Source organism: Octodon degus, unplaced genomic scaffold (genome assembly GCF_000260255.1).
Source record: "Octodon degus isolate 3935 unplaced genomic scaffold, OctDeg1.0 scaffold00018, whole genome shotgun sequence".
NCBI classification, from domain to species: Eukaryota; Metazoa; Chordata; class Mammalia; order Rodentia; family Octodontidae; genus Octodon; species Octodon degus.
The window spans coordinates 13,084,715-13,103,393 of record NW_004524594.1 but is presented as its reverse complement, the minus strand read 5'-3'; the positions used below and the strand labels follow the sequence as shown (position 1 = coordinate 13,103,393).

Genomic DNA, 18,679 nt, shown 5'->3' with positions numbered 1-18,679 from the left:
AGTCAAGATTTTTCATTGGGAAATGAAAATGTTTTTCTTATTTGCTTGCTTAAGGATTAAATGGAATATTGTATTTAAAGTCCTTGGCACTACTTGGTTTTAGGACATAAAGTCTTTAAAATGTTCAAAACATGGCAAGAGATATGGTTAATTTTGAGTCTTATCTGGACTGGAGACACAAGAATCACAGGGGACAGACAGTCCAGGCTTTAACATGCTGCTACAGACTCATGAAGCCACATTTCATCATGGACTAGGACCCTAAACCCACCAGGCCCAGTCACCCAGACACCACTGGCAGAGCCAAGACACAGAGAACAAGATGTGAGTTGCTCCATGCACTGGCCAGGAGCAGGAAGAAAGCCTCCACCTTCCATGTGACTTGGCTTATCCTATCACGACCTTCCAAGCCCTGAGAACAACCAGGGATTCCAGCACCTCCAACCTTGAGGAATCAGAAGGAAGTTCTGGGACAGGGCTTCTTAATTTGCATCTTGTCCCTGCCATTGATAAGCTGTGTGACACCAGGAGAGTCACTTCACTCCCTTGTTTCTCAGTGTTCTTGCCCATGAAATGGCTCTGATGAGGGCGGCAGTGAGGATTCAGTGAGGACCCTTAGAACAATGCCTGATTCATAGCAAAGGCTAAGTGGTAGCTTTGATCCTGGGTTCGGGTCTGCACTGGTATAGTTAGGGGTCCATGAGTTAGAAGTCCACCACTCACCCCATGATTTGGCTTCAACCTTGGTCAATGTGTACTTTACAATAAGAATGAAAGTGTTTGGCCCTCTCCCTGGCACAGTTCTATGAATGCATGGACAATATGTTTTGGTCACACTTTTATATGAGTGGAGCCAGTCTTCAGTGAAGATTTTTTTTAATGTATTTAGTACAGGGTCTCACTATGCAGCTTGGACTCATAGTGATCCTCCTGTCTCAGCCTCTGCAGCAGTGGGATTAGAGGCATATGACATCATGCCTGGTTTCGGTGGCCAGCATGGCATGCAGTACCTGGGATCAAACCCAGGTCCTTGTGCTTGCCAGGCAGGTGTTTGGACCACCAAGCTATCTCCCCAGCCCCTGAATTCTTAACTGAACAATGTACCAAACATAGATTGCCCATATTAATTAAACCATTTTGAATTAAACAATCCCCAGCTCCAGAAAATTGTTTTCTTTTTAAATGCGGTCTCACCAAGTTGCTCAGGCTGAGCTCATATTAACAATCCAGAGTGTCTGCCATGACACTCTGCCTTGGAGCCAGCTGATTATGGACTGAAATCTCTACAAACTGTGAGCTAAATAAGCGTTTCCTTCCTTACAAAAGATCCCCTTACCTCAGCCTTCCAGAGGGCTGGGCTGATAGCCATATGCTATCATGCTCAAACCATTTGAACACTTTCCTGCCAGTTTGTCCACCTGATGGGACAGTCATGCATGTACCACCAGTGGTTCAGAGCCACCTGGCAATGAGACATATGAGTTACAGTCCTGTTGTGAATATATATAATGACTTGTCTATTAGGAAGGAATGATTATTTGACAAAAATAATATTTACCACTCTACTAAAAAAAATATTTCCTCCCTGAGGTTGTCAACGTGCTCTCAAAAAATGCACTTGAAAACAGCTCCACTAATCCAGCTCATAGTATGAAGCAGGGAAGCAGAAAGACCATGGAGTGACCACTTTCAGTCTCTTGTCTGTGCTTCAGTTTGGTTGATTTCTATTAACCTGTCTTTAGTTTCCTCATCCTTTCTCTCATGAGGAATAAGCTCTTGATCAATTCCAATTAAGTATTTATTTCAGATATTATTCTAGAATTTCAATTTGGTTCTTTTTACTATTTAGAAATCCTGTCTAAAATTTCTTATGACCCTGAGCCATATAATCATCTGCCTTAGATACTTTCTCTCATTGCTGAGACAAAATACTCGGCACCCAAAATTATAGAAGGAAAGGTTTCTTTAGCTCACAGTTTGTAGCACTTTCGGTCCATAATCAGCTGGCTCCAAGGCAGGGTGGCTTGGGCGAGGGGCAGCAGTTCAAGGTAGCAAAAGCAACAAGAGAAAAAGGGAGGACCAGCAAGCCTCTTTCCTTCCCTTATATTGCATGCAGGCCACCCACTCTAGGGTGGGTTCTTTACACCTACACCATCTCTGTGCCCTCCTCTTGCACAGGTTCAGGATGTTTACAAAGTGGGGATGCTGCCTTCCTGCTGATTCCATGAACAAACCATTACACCATCCTGGATCATGAACAGCGGCCCTAGGGCATGTCCTCTACATCCTAGGACATACAACTGCTAAGTGACTTAGCTCAGTTTCTAAATTTCTCAAGTTGACGCAAAGTAGCAGCCATTACACCATGTTTTCTCTTTTTTTAATATATGCTATCTTAAGGTTATTCCAAAGTTCTTGACTGAAAATTCTAATATTTAGTCATGTATAGACTATTTCTTTTGACTTATCTCTTCACTAGAGATTATATTGTCTTGCTTCTTCACAATAGGAAACATACCATTTCTTTTTCTCTTATATGAAGGTAAAATGAGGGATTGATCAGGGTGATCCAATCAGGAGTCTGTTGGTTTGCACCACGAGTAAGGGCACAATCTCACTAGAAAGACATCGAAATTCAAACACCAGACTGATAAGCAAATTTACTATTTATTTATTTATTTTATTTATTTTATTTATTTTGGCAGAACCGGGGATTGAACTCAGGCCCTTGTGCTTGCCAGGCAAGCACTTATTCTACTGAGCGATCTCCCTGGCCCCTACCTTTTAATTTTGAAACTTTTTCTCTCCAGCTTCTTACTCTATCATCACGACAAGACTGGAACACTGTGAGACTGTGAGACTGTGAGACTGTGAAAGTTTGAGACTCTAAGTCTTTACAGTTTACCAGTCATTGCTTGCTCAGCACATTAGGAGAATATCTGGCAGAGGGTTATGTTTGCTTTGAGTTTCCTCTAGACTTCAGTACAACAGCCTGGCTAGTTGCCTCTTCCACTGTGGCAGCCGCCCACATCCCCCTGCCCTGTCACCAACCTCAAGCAGCTGGCCCCAGGGAGGAAGGGTCCTGGATCATTTGTCCACTTAGGGAGAACTCATTTCACTGACCTTTAGGCTGCATGCTGACAGATATTTGATGGTTTAGAAGGAAGCTGTGATTCTAGGGGTGGAGTCTTGTAGGGATGTCTTACGGTCTGAGCAGGAGGGAAACACTTTCGTGCATTCTGCACACCTCCAGAAACTCAGATATGGCTAATGAGTTCTTGGATATATGGAATTCACTGTAAAAATCCAAACACTGGCTTTCCAGAGTCAAAAACTTCTAAGACAGAAAATATAAAATGTTATTTACCATACATACTTGTCTTGGGAAGACTACCTCCTCGTTCCTTTGTCCCTCAGAGAATTCTCCTGTCCTACTGTCTTTCTTTAGCCCTATGCTAATTTCTTTTTTCACTGAAAACACACACATTCACACAATGACAACAAACAAACAACACAACAAAATGTTCATTTTATGGCTCAGGTTTGGTAATAAGAATAGCATTAACCACTTATTAAGCAGAGGCTATCTACCAGGCCCATATTATAAGATTTACAGATAGTATTCATTTAACTCTCAAAAATAAAAAAAGAACCCCTTTAAGGATTATCATTATTAACTGTTACTGTTATTATTTCCATTTCATAAATGAGAAAACAAGATTTTTAAAGATTGAGTAACTCTGCCCGAAGTCACCGAAGAGTAGAAATTCAAATCCAGATCCAACTGGGTCCGTGTTGAAGTTGTTAATAACCACATAATCCCAGCCCCAGATTGGACCTAACTGGGCACTGTACTTTTCCTGGAAATGTTAGCACACAAAAGTCTGGATTAAAAGCAGCCAGTTTTGATGACTTCACGGCAGGTGTCTCTGCTCTGTCTCTGTCTGTCTGTCTGTCTGTCTGTCTGTCTGTCTGTCTGTCTGTCTCTTTCTATGTGTGTATGTGTGTGTGTGTGTGTTTCTCTGTGTGTGCGTCTATCTGTCCCTCTCTCTCCATCTCTGCCCCCCCCACCCCTTCCCTCTCCCACTTTCTTTCCTTCCCTCTGCTCTCAAATTTTCCCAATTTCTCTTACTCATTGGTGCTGAGGTTCCGGAGGGTGACAAGTGGTCTTCCCTGATACTCTAGACACTCACACATTTGGGGTATGGCTTCTGTCCAGTTCCTTTACTCCTCTGCTTCTACCCAAAACATAACTAAGAAGATAAAGGTATTAGGGCCCGTAATCTCTGCCCACAAATCCTCTGTCAGCTGGGATGCTTCCCTAACCTTAGATCTTCAATATCCTTCAGGGACTGAAAGATTAGGATCACTGTGATCCCAGCCACAAGTGTTGCATCCCAGTGGCTCTGTGCTCTCTCACTCCATTCTCTTTTGGTGGACAAAGAGCTCAGAATGAGAGCTAAGGTTTTTTTTTTTAAATTTTATTTATTTATTTGTTTATTTGTGTGTGTGTGTGTGTGTGTGTGTGTGTGGCCAGCTCAGCGCACCAAGGGGCGGGGCGGGCTGGCATGTGGTGCTGGGGGATTGAACCGCGGTACCCGTGCTTTGTTTAGCTTAGCTTGTTCTAAGTAGGTGCTTTAGAACACTGAGCCATCTCACCAGCCCCAAAAATGGAATAAGGGTTTGTTTGGGTTTTTTTGTTCCTCGAATGCCTTCAGGGCACTTTTGGCCAGCGGGAGAGTTGTGAGGTTCGAACTCCAGCAACCTGAGGCTGCCAGCTTTGTGGAAGCAGCCACTTAAAGGACTGAGCTAGGGCCAGGCCCCCGAGAGCTAAGTTTTTTAAAAACCAATGCCATTCCAAGGTCAGCAGAGTGGTTCCGCTTAAGAACTCAACTTCCCAGGTGAAGAAGCTATGATAGAGCCCTTGGTTTTGACTTCAGAGACCCTCCCCTCAAGCAGGCAGTGCCCCATCTCAGACCCTACACACTCGTACCCCCGAAAGGAACCCAGCTCCGTGGAGAAATAGCTGGTTTCAAGCCCTGAGCGTAGGAAATAAAGGTGAGCCTGAGCTGCGGAGAAGACAGGCACAAGAAAGACCCCAGTGCTAGCTGAACACCGCATGGAACCAGCAGGAAGACTCTTCGCTGGCCACGTCCAAATCCAGTTTGATTAGCAAAAGCAAACCTCACACTAACACGATCAAACATGAGGGCAAAAATGCGTAAATCTGGGGCGGGCGAGACAGCTCAGTGGTCTAAAGTGACTGCTTAGGCAAGCACACAGGGACCATGGTGGTATCCCCAGCACCACATGCCATGCCAGCCCCAATCCCAGGGTGGGCTGAGCCAGCCACAAAATAAATAAATACATACATACATACATACATACATACATACATAAATGCATGGCTCTGCAGTGCAGAAAGAGGGATGGAAAGCCCGCTGTTGGACAATGACAATACTGAGTGAATCTAGATAATGTATTTGAGTGTGTGCAGCTCTTTCAATTCTCTGCAGATTTTGAAAATTTTTTAAATTAAAAAGTTGGGGAAAGGAAGATAAAATATCCCTACGGGCTCCTAGTGGGGCTATTTTGAGATTTCTAAACCCGTTTTCAGAAAGATGTGAATGAATTCTCCCTGGGCCCTGGTTAGGCAGTCTCCTGGGGTAGGCATGAATCTGCAGCGGATGCGAGCGCTGGAGGCTAGCACTGTCACAGACTTTGTCAGGGACAACGAGCAATCGGAAGCACTCAATGCCGTCACTGGAAGATAATCTTTCTGATCCTTTCTGGCATTTGTCTGTGACTTTTCCTTTGTAAAGCTCTGTATGGTGCTCCAGGAAAAACAAAAGCGAAAACAAAACAGAACAAAAACTCTCTTCAGAGGGCACTGGGCAAGAAGCCCTCCTCTTTCAGGTAAAGGACAATCTGAAAGGATTGCTTGGGCGCCATCTACTGGGTAAATGCTGGTACTACCTTGTGCCACCAACACTGCCCCTGCCTGGAAGGGCCACCCAGAGGGCGAGGCAATCCCTAACACAAAAGGCAGCGCTAGAACCTGCATTGGGCAGGTGTTCCTCCCACAGTGCAATAAATTGCTCTTTCTTTTTGAGTTATCCTCACGTGAGTGTGGTATCAATGAGAATTACAGGGGTCTTCTTAGGGCCAGGTCTTGTGCCCTAAGACGATGGAGCCTTCACTCCTTGAGAGCTCACTGTGTAACTTGTAGCCAGGCCGGTGCCCCATGGGAAATGCTCCCCAGCACCCCTGCATCCGGATAACAGACCCTGCGTGGGCTGAGGCTTTCAGAGCAGGCAGAGTGGAACTGAACAGACACAACTGAGAAAACACAGAAACAGAATCAGAGAGGAATCTGCCCTTTATTCTTTTTGCTTCTTTCATGCCACTGACCACAATCCACATTGTGCTTTTCTTAAACCTCTCCTCTCTAAATTACAAGACAGCAGAGATCCTGTCTGTCTACTCTCAGGCTGCCCAGCACCTAGGACCACCTATTTATGAAATAGTTTTTGAATGAGCAGTAGACACATGAACACACTCATGAGCTCTGCTTGTCTCTGGGTGATGACTTGTCGCCTTGAGCTACTTCTGCTGTCCCTGAGAGCACCTCCATTCTGCTCATGAATGCCCTCGCCAGCCCTGGCAGCTAGACTCTGCATAGCTTCCTCTCTGTGTGCCCACTCACCTGTTTTGCTACCATCAGATTCAGTGATCTCTTGCATGCAAACATCCTGTCTCTCCTCTCCCTTTGTCCCTAAAACAAACCCATTTACTCATGAGAGACCTGGAGTAGTTTAGGAAATGATTTTACCCCTGCCCGTCAGGATGGAGTGAGCACACCTGTGTTTTTCATCGGATCACAGCTTAGCTGTGTGAGTGACTTCTTTTAGCCAGGGGCATGGGAGGGAATGGGGTGTAAGCAGAGACTCTGAGGGTGCTGGCCCAGCCTCATGAGCCCTGAGAAGAGGACGCCTCCCTTGCCTCTGCGTAGGTCTGCAGTGTGGAGCTGCCCCTCTGCCTGGGCCTGCAGCTTGCAGGTCAACCCAGGCCAGCACGTGCAAGGTATCATCAAACTACATGCACTTTTTTTAAAAAAAAATGCATTACAGTAAGACATAGTGCCACTAATGACCTCTAAAACAGTCAGGATCACTACAAGTCCAATCTGTGTAGTGAGACCCTGTAGACCCTGTACTAAACACATTAAAAATAAATAAATGAAACAAAATAAAAACACCCCTCCTTTCTTCACATAAAGCTATGCCATCATTCTTGACACTTTCTGAAGCCATTCTAGAAGTCCTCCTTTGTCTCTTTAGCACATGTATTCAAAACTACAGTGAATTCTGTGCCTGAGTAATTTCCAAGACCAAGGCAGGCTCCTGGACACCTCACAGCACATCCTCCCCTACCTCGTCCACCAAATCTAGCATGCTGCAGCTTTGGACCCCAAAGTCAAACTGTCTGTGAAAGGCAAATGTGAACTCATTCAGCACATCGAGGTGGGCATAACGGCAGAACTGAAGACAGACAAAACGACACCTCCAGAACTGCATCAGAAAGTGGCAAGGACAAGGGGACAAGTGTGTTTGAAGTGGGGGGAGGATTTCCAGGGAGATGCAATGTGTCTTTTACATCTTTTAAACCTTTAAACATGTACCATATTTTCCAGTCATACCACATAATAACTTTGCCCATACTACCCGTGAAAGTTTCAGCTTGGAACTCTACTCTCTGGCCACCTCACCGCTTCCATCCACACCCTCCACTACTTACTCAAAGCCCAATTTTCCACCTCCCGAAGTCCTCCAGCACTGTTTTCCCTCTGTCAGGCTCTTTCTGGGTTCATGTTCTTCTCAACATCAGCCACATTTTAGCCAAGTCTTATTTCAGCCCAACAGCTGGTGTTCCCCACACCCAGCTGCCCTAATGGACTATGTCACCCACCCAGGGGCTGCCTCTAGGCCCCTGATAGATACTTTTCCTTGTTTCTTACACAGCCTTTCCAAACCTTTGCTGCTGTCCAGCCGCAGCTGCATGCCATCCTGCTTTCAGCAAAGACTTCACTTCTGATTTTTTTTTTTTTTTTTTGAAGAAAATAGAGGAGAACTCACTGGTAAGAAGTGGCGTAGTACCGTGATGCTTAGGAGCAAGGGGTCAGGGCTTGCACAGACATCTGCTTCCCTGGTTTTAATCCCTCAGTGTTGACCTACAGCAGACTCTTTAACATCTCTGAGCCTCGGGTTCATCACCCATAAGGCAATAATCCCATAGGGCAGTTGCTCAGACGGCACAAGACCTTCTACATAGGTGGTAGGCAGGTCTCCTAGTGCACAATAACAACTGGACATATGTTACCCATACACACTTCTGTCCCTCTGGCCCCAGCCTAGGACAGAGGGAGGAAATTCCTTGTCCTTTAACTCTCTCTTTCTTGTTGCTCCCTTTCGACTTCACTATTCCCACTCATCCCTCCTGCCGCTGACCCTGACCAGCTCACACTAGCTCACAAATCGATTTAAATCTTTTCCATCTTAATCTAAAAAAAAATTAGTTTGAAGATGTCTCTTGGGTAGATGGATGTTCAAGAAGAAGGTGGTGGTGAAGGAAAGCAAGAGACAGGAAAAGGAATATTGTGGGACTGTCCTGCTTCAAGGTTGTATATGGTGAGATTTTTGGACTTATGTGCAAACATGAGAAGCATAGAATTCTTTATCCTATTTTTTAAAATATAATCTAATTTTTAAATGTTTTTTATCATATTATGTAGGGACTTAAAGTTCAACATATCAATACTTGTTGAAAAATACCTGTTCCTTATTATGCCTAAGATGTTTGAAATGCAGTGAGATAGTGAGGTTAAGATTGATAGCCCAAATTGTTTGATAATAACAATAAGCTTTTCTTCTGGATGGTTAACAACCTAAGTTTGCAGACCAAAATTAGAGAAAAAGGAGGGATACAAGGAAAGCCAACATTTTGGCCCTAGCCTTCTAAGGTCAATTAAGACTCAGGACATATGAGAACTTGTACTGTAACGTCATGTAACTCGGTAGTGTCCCAAATTTTCTGATCAAGAAGATTATGGGGCCAAAGAGGAAAGTGATCTATGACATAGAGTGGGCCTAAGGAGAGTCACATGGGGAGAAGATACTCTCTTAGGCTTTCACAGAGAGCACATTGGCCAAGCATTGGCCGTGACTCATCCACATGGCTGCACTGATAAAGGTTCTACAATCTGAGGTACAGGATCTCAGGACAAATCCTGAGGGCATTTCACTGACCTTCTCAGACCAAAAAGCTACAACTCTTGTTGCATAGGTCCTGCTTTACCTTGGTCTTAACCATCCAACAGAAAAGTATGAAGATGAAATTATAAGAAATAAAGCCATGCTGTTAAGTTGGGCTGTGGGGGACTCAGGTCAATAATTTCTGACATTGCCAGTTAAACAGAAGACCCAATGCTATTATGGGCTACTGGACTCTTTTAGAATATTTTGCTGAGTTTACACACCTATAATATTCAATAACAGAACTTAGAAAAATTGGGTTTTCCGGTTGATTTTCCTTTTTTTTCTGTGTATTCAAAGTGGTTGGGATAGATATATAGTTGCATTCTGTTAATGAATAGAATGATTTGTTCTAATGGTGTTTGTAAATAGGATCTCAAGTCCGCATCTTGTACAGCAACTAACCACTAAGAAGAATATATGCAGTGTATTATTTGTTGAAAAATAAAAAAAAAAAATTAGTTTGAGACAGGGTCTCACTATGCAGCTCTGGCTGGCCTTGAACTTGCTTATGTAGCCCAGACTGGCCTGAAACTCATGTCAATCCTCCTGCCTCAGCCTCCTGAGTGCTGCCTTGCAGGCGTGTGCCGCCACACCCGGCTAATCTAAAATTTCTCCACCATTGTTTCCTCTTGTTAACTCTCACCTCATTTCTCTCATCCCTGCTTTATTATTTTAAAAGTTTCTCAAATGTCATTGCAAATGCTGATTTAGAAGTCATCTCTGCTCTTCGTCTCTGTCTCCTCCCCTTCAAATCTTTCTTCTGCATGAAAATGTTATGGCTGAGGTTGCCAGTCATCTTTCTACTAAATACAGAAATCCTTTTCTTGGGCCGGCCAGATAGCTCAGTGGATTACAGCGCCTGCTTAGGCAGAGGCAGCTAACAGAGTTGGATCCCAGAGTGCTGCGCCGGCCCCGCCATCGGGGCACACTGAGACTGCAATTGAGACTGGGAGTGGTGGCATGTGCCTGTAATCCCAGCACTTAGGAGGCTGAAATCAGGAGATCACTACAAATCTGATCTGTGTAGTGAGACTCTGTACTAACAGGAAAGAAAAATAAAGAAATCACACTTATCACACTTGACCTTTCCTGCAGCTTCCAAAGCAGCCTCCTAGCGGCTCTCTTCCGTTGCTCCCATCTCTCCTTCACACCTCTTCCTGGTCCCCTCCTGCTTTCATTCTGTTTCTTGTACTTTTCTGACATTCATGTTCTGCTCATTTTACCTTCTGTGTCTCCCTCTGGGGCCGCACTAATACCTGCAAGCGTATAGCGTCTCTGCAATTCTCCTGGGCTCCAGGAACCAATTTCCACTGTCCACACGATCTCTCTCAGGATTGTTGAAATTCCCCCATCTCTCAAGTGCAATACCCTATCTTCCCCACCGGAGTTTCTGCCTTTTATGACTCACTTGGCAGCATTCACCTATGCACGCTGCCCACACGGGAACCTGAAAGGCAGAAGCCTCTCTCACTTCTATCTCCCATGCACTGACCTGCTGGCATAGAGTTCCCAAGTTCTCTGGACATGGCCACGACTCCATCCCGTTGGACCCCTACCACCTATTGTCCAAATTATCTGTCCAGTGTCACTTCCCTGATGGAGTCATTCAGTGCATACTATCTGTCATCCTCGGAATGAAAGTAGGCCTGAGGTCTGGTACGCTCTACTTCTTGCAGCCTTACCTTGCCTGGTCTTCCATCTCACCCCTTGCCACTCCCTCCACCATCCCAGAGATCTAGCTGCACTTGATATCCCAGAATCCCTTGCACAAACCTTGCATTTTCATGCCCTGACCATACTATTGCCTCTACCTGGAGTGCTGCCCTCGTCCTCCAATACCTGAGCAAAAGCAGAGCTCAGCAGCCACCCTGACACTCCAGTACCTTTCCCTGGACTCATTCTTCATGATTACTTGTTCTTATGTACGTTTTCAGAGCACTAAAACCAACCACACTTCACAACATTCCTGGGCTTCCCACTGCATATACTTAGACTACCTAGATTCTAGATTTTTTACCTAACTTCCCCCCTACAAAGCTGTGTGTGATTGCAACCTACCAACCCTTCCAGCTTCATCATGTTCCTCTTCCTCAGCCATACATAGAAGAGCAACCACATACATGACCCCAAAACAAGGGAAAAATCCACAGTGACTTGTATAGACACCAAAGGCCAATGTGAAAGCTAAAGTTGGGCAATATAGCTCTGTTTTTCCTAAATTAGTATTGAAAGCAGTTTTAGTTTGGGGCTTCTGAGTATGTCAGCAATTAAGGAGCATATAAAAATGGTAATATGTGTCCTACATTGATTGAGCTATTACTTTACTATTGCAAAGCATAGTGCTACCTGCTTCACATGTATTTGGCTCACTGGATCCTCAAATCAATCCTAGGAAATAAGCGTCTCCCATCTTTTCCTTTTGTCATTTTAATAAAGAGGACACCAGTATAGACAATGTTGAATGACTGGTCCAGTGACAGATAGGAGTGACAGGCAAGGTCATTGCTTAAATCTAGGTCTATGACATTAGAGAGCTTGTGTCTTTTTTTTAAATGTATGTGTCTTTTATTAGCGTACATTAGTGCTACATAATTATACATTAATCATGAGCAATTGATCACATGCGTGTTGTACCTTGATGCTTTCTGCTTAGAGCCTGTGTTCTGATCACTGTGTTACTCTGTCTCTTAGAACAGCTGCCAGAGAAAGACCAGGTTAAATCTTGTAGTTAACTTACTTGGAAAATAATCTACCAAATCCAGGATTAAATTTTATGAAGCCACCAAAATAGCATCAAAGTTCTAAATCTACAGCTAAAATTAATGCATCAAAGATTATCTGCATTCTGCATCATTTGACTCTTAGGTTCACCCTGAAATAAGAATCAACAGAGCTTGGGGAATGGGAGACAGCTCAGTGGTCTAAGCACCTGGATGGCAAGCACAAGGACCTGAGTTCAATCCCCGGTACTCCATGCCATGCTAGCCCCACCTATAATTCCAGTGCTGGAGAAGCTGAGACAGGAGGATCCAAGCTATGTAGGGAGACCCTGTACCACATAAATAAATAAAAGATTTTTTAAAAAATAAACACTACCCGTCTCCCTGGACATATTGCAGACAGATACCTCCGCCTTTGCCCTACCAAGTTCCATAAAACTCCAGCAAAGCATACCAGCAACACACCAGCCATCTCTGTAAACTAAGAATATCATGCAAAGGAGCAAAGCAGATAAGCTGCCAGACCACCTAAGTGCTTCTGACTCTGGTAGGGAGCATATAAAACAGGCTTAATAGGCTTAATGCAATAACCATTGTGTGTACATTGATCTAAGTGTAGTCTCTCGCAGGGATGGTGACCAACTGGGGAGCTACACGGGAAAATGACAAACAGAGAGAGGCTGGATTTCCACTCTGTTTTCAGATCATTGAAATCCCAGAGGGAACTCTAGTAGACATTAGGTAATCCTTTGGGATCGAGCAAAGAATCTCTTCCCCGGACAACCTCTTTCCTGGTATGGTGCCAAGGAGTTGTGGGTTTCAGGAGCTTAACTCATGATTCAAAACGTTTACCAATAGAAATGGGTATTTTAAATACAGACGTTTTTGCAGCTTCATTCACTATTTGCTCCAGAAATGGACAAGATACAGGGAGCATGCAGAGCGCTGTGCCTTCACTAAGGAGAGAGAACAGCTCAAAGAGCAGCTAGAAATCTCCTGGGCCAACAGTCGCGAATGGATGTCCACAACCCACACCTAACAAACGGAAACACATCCTCTGGTCTTATAGTCTTACCCAGAAAGCCCTCTGGCCATAAGCCTTCCAAAACTCAGATTCCAAGAAGATAAATTTGAGTCCGCTGCAAGCTAAGGCTTGAAAGCAACACACGCAGGAGCTGGCGCATGCACGGAAGTACTTACGCATGCAGTCTCCGCCGTACCAGCCCGCTCGGCACTCAGCGCAGTAGAAGCCCTTGATGTAGAAGTCGTCCAGGGTCCCACCCCATGAGCCATTGCGGCAGCTCTTGCAGTTCTCAAAGATGGTACAACCTAGAAGATTTCCAAGGAGAACGTTTCACAAGTGCTAAGGGTCGTCATAGGAGAAGGGCAATACAATTTCTCAGAGCCCAGTCCTTGTGAAGAGCTTCTGGCCCTACAAGACACCCAAGACCTTAAGAAAAGGGCTCTTTTCATGGAAAATGCTAGAAACGCCAGGATTCAGACCAGGGAGTTTAGGAGAGAAGTCTAAGTCATCCGCCCTGATAGTGGCTCATGCTTCAAGGTAACATGAAATTGCTTGTAGTAAAAGGCAGAGTTGATCATCAGAGTGTTTTTTCTCCTTACAGATATATTTCATTTCATCAAAGAATATTTAGAAATTGAAGAAAAAGTTCAATAAAAGATCTAAAATCGTATCACCTAGAGAATTTTACTGTTAACACGGTGTTTCTTTTTTTTTTTTTTTTTCTATTTGATAAACTTTTACTGACTTTCCAACAAGTGCAATGATCCACTGAAGTCCAGACAATGAAATAAGATGATGAGGTGAGGCTCATCAGGACCTCTTTCTATCCCTTTTCTGAGTACAGCCAGGACATTGTACCTCCCAGTTCTCTTAGTTGCCATATTGCCTCCAGTTCACAGATGAGAAGACTGAAGCTTGAGCCAGTAGGTAACTTGGATTTAGCAATCTTGGAAGGAGCTGAATCTTTTTTTTTTCTTTTCAAAGTTTTATTGATAACCATATAGCAATGAGACAGTTTCAAATCAAATCGAAAGTACAGTTTCAACAAATAATACACTGCATACATTCTTCTCAGTGGTTAATTGCTGTACAAGATGCAGACTTGTGATCCTACTTACAAACACCATTAGAAAAAATCATTCTATTCATTAAGAGAATGCAACTATATATCTATCCCAACCACTTTGAATACACAGATACAAAATGGACATTCATAGTTATACCCCAATTTTTTTTAAGTTCCGTTGTTGAATATTATAGGTGTGTAAACTCAGCAAAATATTCTAAAAGAGTACAGAAGCCCATAATATCATTGGGTTTTCTGTTTAACTGGCAATGTCAGAAATTATTGACCTGAGCCCCCCACAGCTCAACATAACAACATGGCTTTACTTCCTATATTTCATCTTCATACTTTTCTACTGGATGGTTAAGACCAAGGTAAAGCAGGACCTGTGCAACAAGAGTTGTAGCTTTTTGGTCTGACAAGGTCAGTGAAATGCCCTCAGGATTTATCTTGAGATCCTGTACCTCAGATTGTAGAACCTTTGTCAGTGTCAGCCATGTGGATGAGTCACGGCCAATGCTTGGCCTATGTGCTCTCTGTGAAAGCCTGAGAGAGTGTCTTCTCCCCATGTGACTCTCCTTAGGCACACTCTACGTCATCGATCACTTTCCTCTTTGGCCCCATTATCTTCTTGATCAGAAAATTTGGGACACTACCGAGGTACATGATGTTACAGTACAAGTTCTCATATGTCCTGAGTCTTAATTGACCTTAGAAGGGTAGGGCCAAAATGTTGGCTTTCCTTGTAGCCCTCCTTTTTCCTCTAATTTTGGTCTGCAAACTTAGGTTGTTAACCATCCAGAAGACAACACGGTGTTTCTTAAAATTAGACTTATTCTATATTGTATCCATGCTGTTTTTATAATTCACTTTTTTATTTTATGGGGAAAAGGTAGAATAATTTCATAACAAGATGATAGAATAACAGTAATTAACACACTGCATATTATTATCTTTAAAGTAGTTACTCCAAGTGCAGTTTATGGGCATAGAAAATTCTCCAACTGACATTACCACAAACTTCCTTTTCTTTTTTTATTTAAAAAAAAGAAAAAAACAATAAAACCAATGGTATAAAATTTCAAAACAAGATTATAGGAGAGTAACAATAATACATTGCATATTGTTATTGTCAAAGTAGTTGTAGCATATTAAAACACATAGGCATCTAGCCTTCCAAGGTCAATTAAGACTCAGGACATATGAGAACTTGTACTGTAACATCATGTAACTCGGTAGTGTCCCAAATTTTCTGATCAAGGAGATTATGGGGCCAAAGAGGAAAGTGATCGATGATGTAGAGTGTGCCTAAGGAGAGTCATATGGAGAGAAAACATTCTCTCAGGCTTTCACAGAGAGCACATTGGCCAAGCAATGGCCGTGACTCATCCACATGGCTGACACTGACAAAGGTTCTACAGTCTGAGGTACAGGATCTCAGGATAAATCCTGAGGGGATTTCACTGACTTTATCAGACCCAAAAGCTACAACTCTTGTTGCAAAGGTCCTGCTTTACCTTGGTCTTAACCATCCAGCAGAAAAGTATAAAAACAAAATATAAGAAGTAAAGCCATGCTGTTATGTTGAGCTGTAGGGGACACAGGTCAACAATTTCTGACATGGCCAGTGAAGCGGAAGACCCAATGCTATTATGGACTACTGAACTCTTTTAGAATATTTTGCTGAGTTTACACACCTATAATATTTAAATGATGGAACTTAACAAAAAATAAGGGGGGGATACACATGAATGTCCATTTTGTATCTGTATATTCAAAGTGGTTAGGATAGATATATAGTTACATTCTCTTAATGAATTGAGGGATTTGTTCTAATGGTGTTTGTAAATAGGATATCAGGTCTGCATCTTATAGAGCAATTAACCACTAGGAAGAATGTATGCAATGTGTTAATTATTGAAACTGTCCTTCCAATTTGGTTTGAAACTGTCTCATTGCTATTTGCTTCTCAATAAAATTATGGAAAAAAATAAAATTAAAAAAACACATAGGCATGAAAAATTGATCAATCAACATAGGTATAGGGGAACGGGAAGATGGCTCAGCAGAATAAGCGCTTTGCTGGCAAGCGCAAGGGCCTGAGTTCAATCCCCAGTTCCACCAAAACAAACAAACAAACATAGGTATAAACTTTTTAAGTGAACTAATAATTACTAACATAACTTTTTTTTTTGCAGAACCATTTTTGTGTGTGTTTTGTTGTTGGTAATTTATTTTTGATTTTTAAAAGCTTTTCGATAAGTTTGGATCCCAATTGTTGATTCTTTGAAGTATTTGCCATGCAGGTTAAGTTTTGTTCATGAACTCTCTGCCTATACCTGTGCCTTCAAGATTTCCAACAACTTTTTCTTTCAGTAGACTTAACAATTAGATCTTTGATCCATTTTGACTATAGTTTAGTGCATGGTAATAGACACAGGTCTAGTTTTAGTCTTCAGCATGTGAAAAGCCACTTTTTCCAACACCATTTATTAAAGAGGCTATCTTTCTTCAAGTGAACATGTTTGGCCAATCTGTTGAAAATAAGGTGGCTGAGTGTATTTGTAGTTGTGTCTACATGTTCTAATCTGTTCTGCTGGTCCTTAGGTCTGTTTTCTGTACCAGTACGATACTGACTTTATCACAGGAGCTTTGTAGTATAATTTCAAGTCAGGGATTGTGATGCTTCCCATTTTGCTTTTGTTGTTCAGAACTGTCTTTCCTATTTTAGTTCTCTTCCACTTCTAGCTGAACGTTAGGAATGCATTTTCTAGGTCTGTGAGGTATGTTCTGTGGCCCAGTATACGGCCTATTGTAGAGAACGTCTCCTGTGCAGCTGAGAAGAATGTGTATTCTGCTGACGTTGGGCTGAATAGTCTGAAAATATCTACTAAGTCCACTTGATCACAAGTGTGGTTCGGTTCTGATATTCCTTTGCTGATTTTTTGTCTAGTTGATCTACCTTTTTGTAACAACAAGGTATTGAAGTCTCCCATTACGATTGTGTTTTTTCTAGTTCTATTATGTATGTTAATGGTATTTTTATTGGGATTACATTAAATATGTAGAACAATTTTGGGAGTATGGTCATTTTCACTATGGTGGTTCTTCCTATCCATGAGCAAGAGATATCTTTCCATTTTCAGAAATCCTCTCTGATCTCTCTTTTCAGATTAGCATAACTATCTATGTACACATTTTTTATTTATTTTCTTAGATTGATTCTTAAGTATTTCTTTTCTCTTTTTTTTTTTTTTTTTGTTTTTTTTTTGATGCTATTGTGAAGGGTGTGATTTCCCCAATTTCTCTCTCAGTAAATTTGTTGTTGGCTTACAGGAATGCTATTGATTATTGAGTGTTGACTTTGAATGCAGCTACACTACTGAATTTTGTTATTAAATCTAGAAGTACTTTCATGGATTATTTTTGGGTCTCCTATGTAGAGTACAATGTCATCTGCAAGTAATGATAATTTTCCTTCTTCCTTTCCTACCCTTATTCCTTTTATTTCTTTCTCTTTTCTAATTGTTCTGGCTATTGTTACCAGAACTATATTGAACAGGAGATAGTGACATTCTTGTCTTTTACCTGATTGTAGAGTGAAATTTTTCAGCTTTTTCCATTTAGTATGATGTTGGTTATTGGTTTGGCATAGATGGTTTTTGTCAGATTGAAATAAAGATCTATTATGATTTTTAGTAGAATTTTAATAATGAATGAGTGTTGGATTTTGTCAAAAGCTTTTCTGCATCTATTGAGATGATCATGTGATTTTTGCCTTTAGCTCTGTTGATATGGTATATTACATTTATTGACTTGCATGCTTTGAACTATACTTGCATTCTTGGGATGAATCCCACTTAGTCATAATGTATAATTTTCAATATAATTTGCTGAATTATGTGCCAGTTTATTATTGAGGATTTTTGTATCTATGCTCATTAGGATTTTTTTTTCCAGCTCAGGCTAAGTTGAAGGCTGGTTTGGTGCTGCTTGCGGAGCTGGGGTTCGCACTGCGGTCTCCCACGCCAGACTGAGTTTACCCAAACAGACACTTTAAACAACTGAGCTAACCTGCAAGTCCCCTCTATATTCACTAGGGAGATGGGCCTGTAATTCTCTTTTGGTTGTATCTTTTTCTGGTTGTGGTATCAGTGTAACTTGCCTCCAGGAATTAGTTAAGGAGTATTGCTTCCCTTTCAATTTCATTAAAGAATTCAAGAAGAACTGGCATTAAATGTTCTCCAAATATCTTGTAGCATTAAGCAGTGAATCTATCAGGACCTGGGCTTTTCTTTGTTTATAAGTTTTTAATTACATTTTCAACTCTATTAAATGATATTGGGTTATTCAGAATTTTATATCTTCTTAATTCAGCTTTCTCAATTCACACATATCGAGGAATCTCTTCATTTCTTCTGTTTTCCATCCTATTAAAGTTTTCAACGCAGGTATTGGGGATCTTATCAATTTGCACAGGATCTGTTGTTATTTCATACTTTACATTTCTCAATTCATGAATGTCACTCTTTTCTTTATTTTTTTGATAAAGTTG

At 42.0% G+C, this 18,679-nt stretch overlaps 1 protein-coding gene across 2 annotated transcripts in view; it reads right to left on the bottom strand.

Moving 5' to 3' along the window:
* Pamr1 (peptidase domain containing associated with muscle regeneration 1) overlaps positions 1–18,679 on the bottom strand; it is a 96,970-nt gene that overhangs the window by 43,017 nt on the left and 35,274 nt on the right. For both annotated transcript variants that reach the window (XM_004627044.2, XM_004627045.2), the window contains exon 3: positions 13,235–13,363. In XM_004627044.2, coding sequence (XP_004627101.1) covers positions 13,235–13,363 — 129 coding nt within the window. The remainder of the gene's footprint in view (positions 1–13,234; positions 13,364–18,679) is intronic.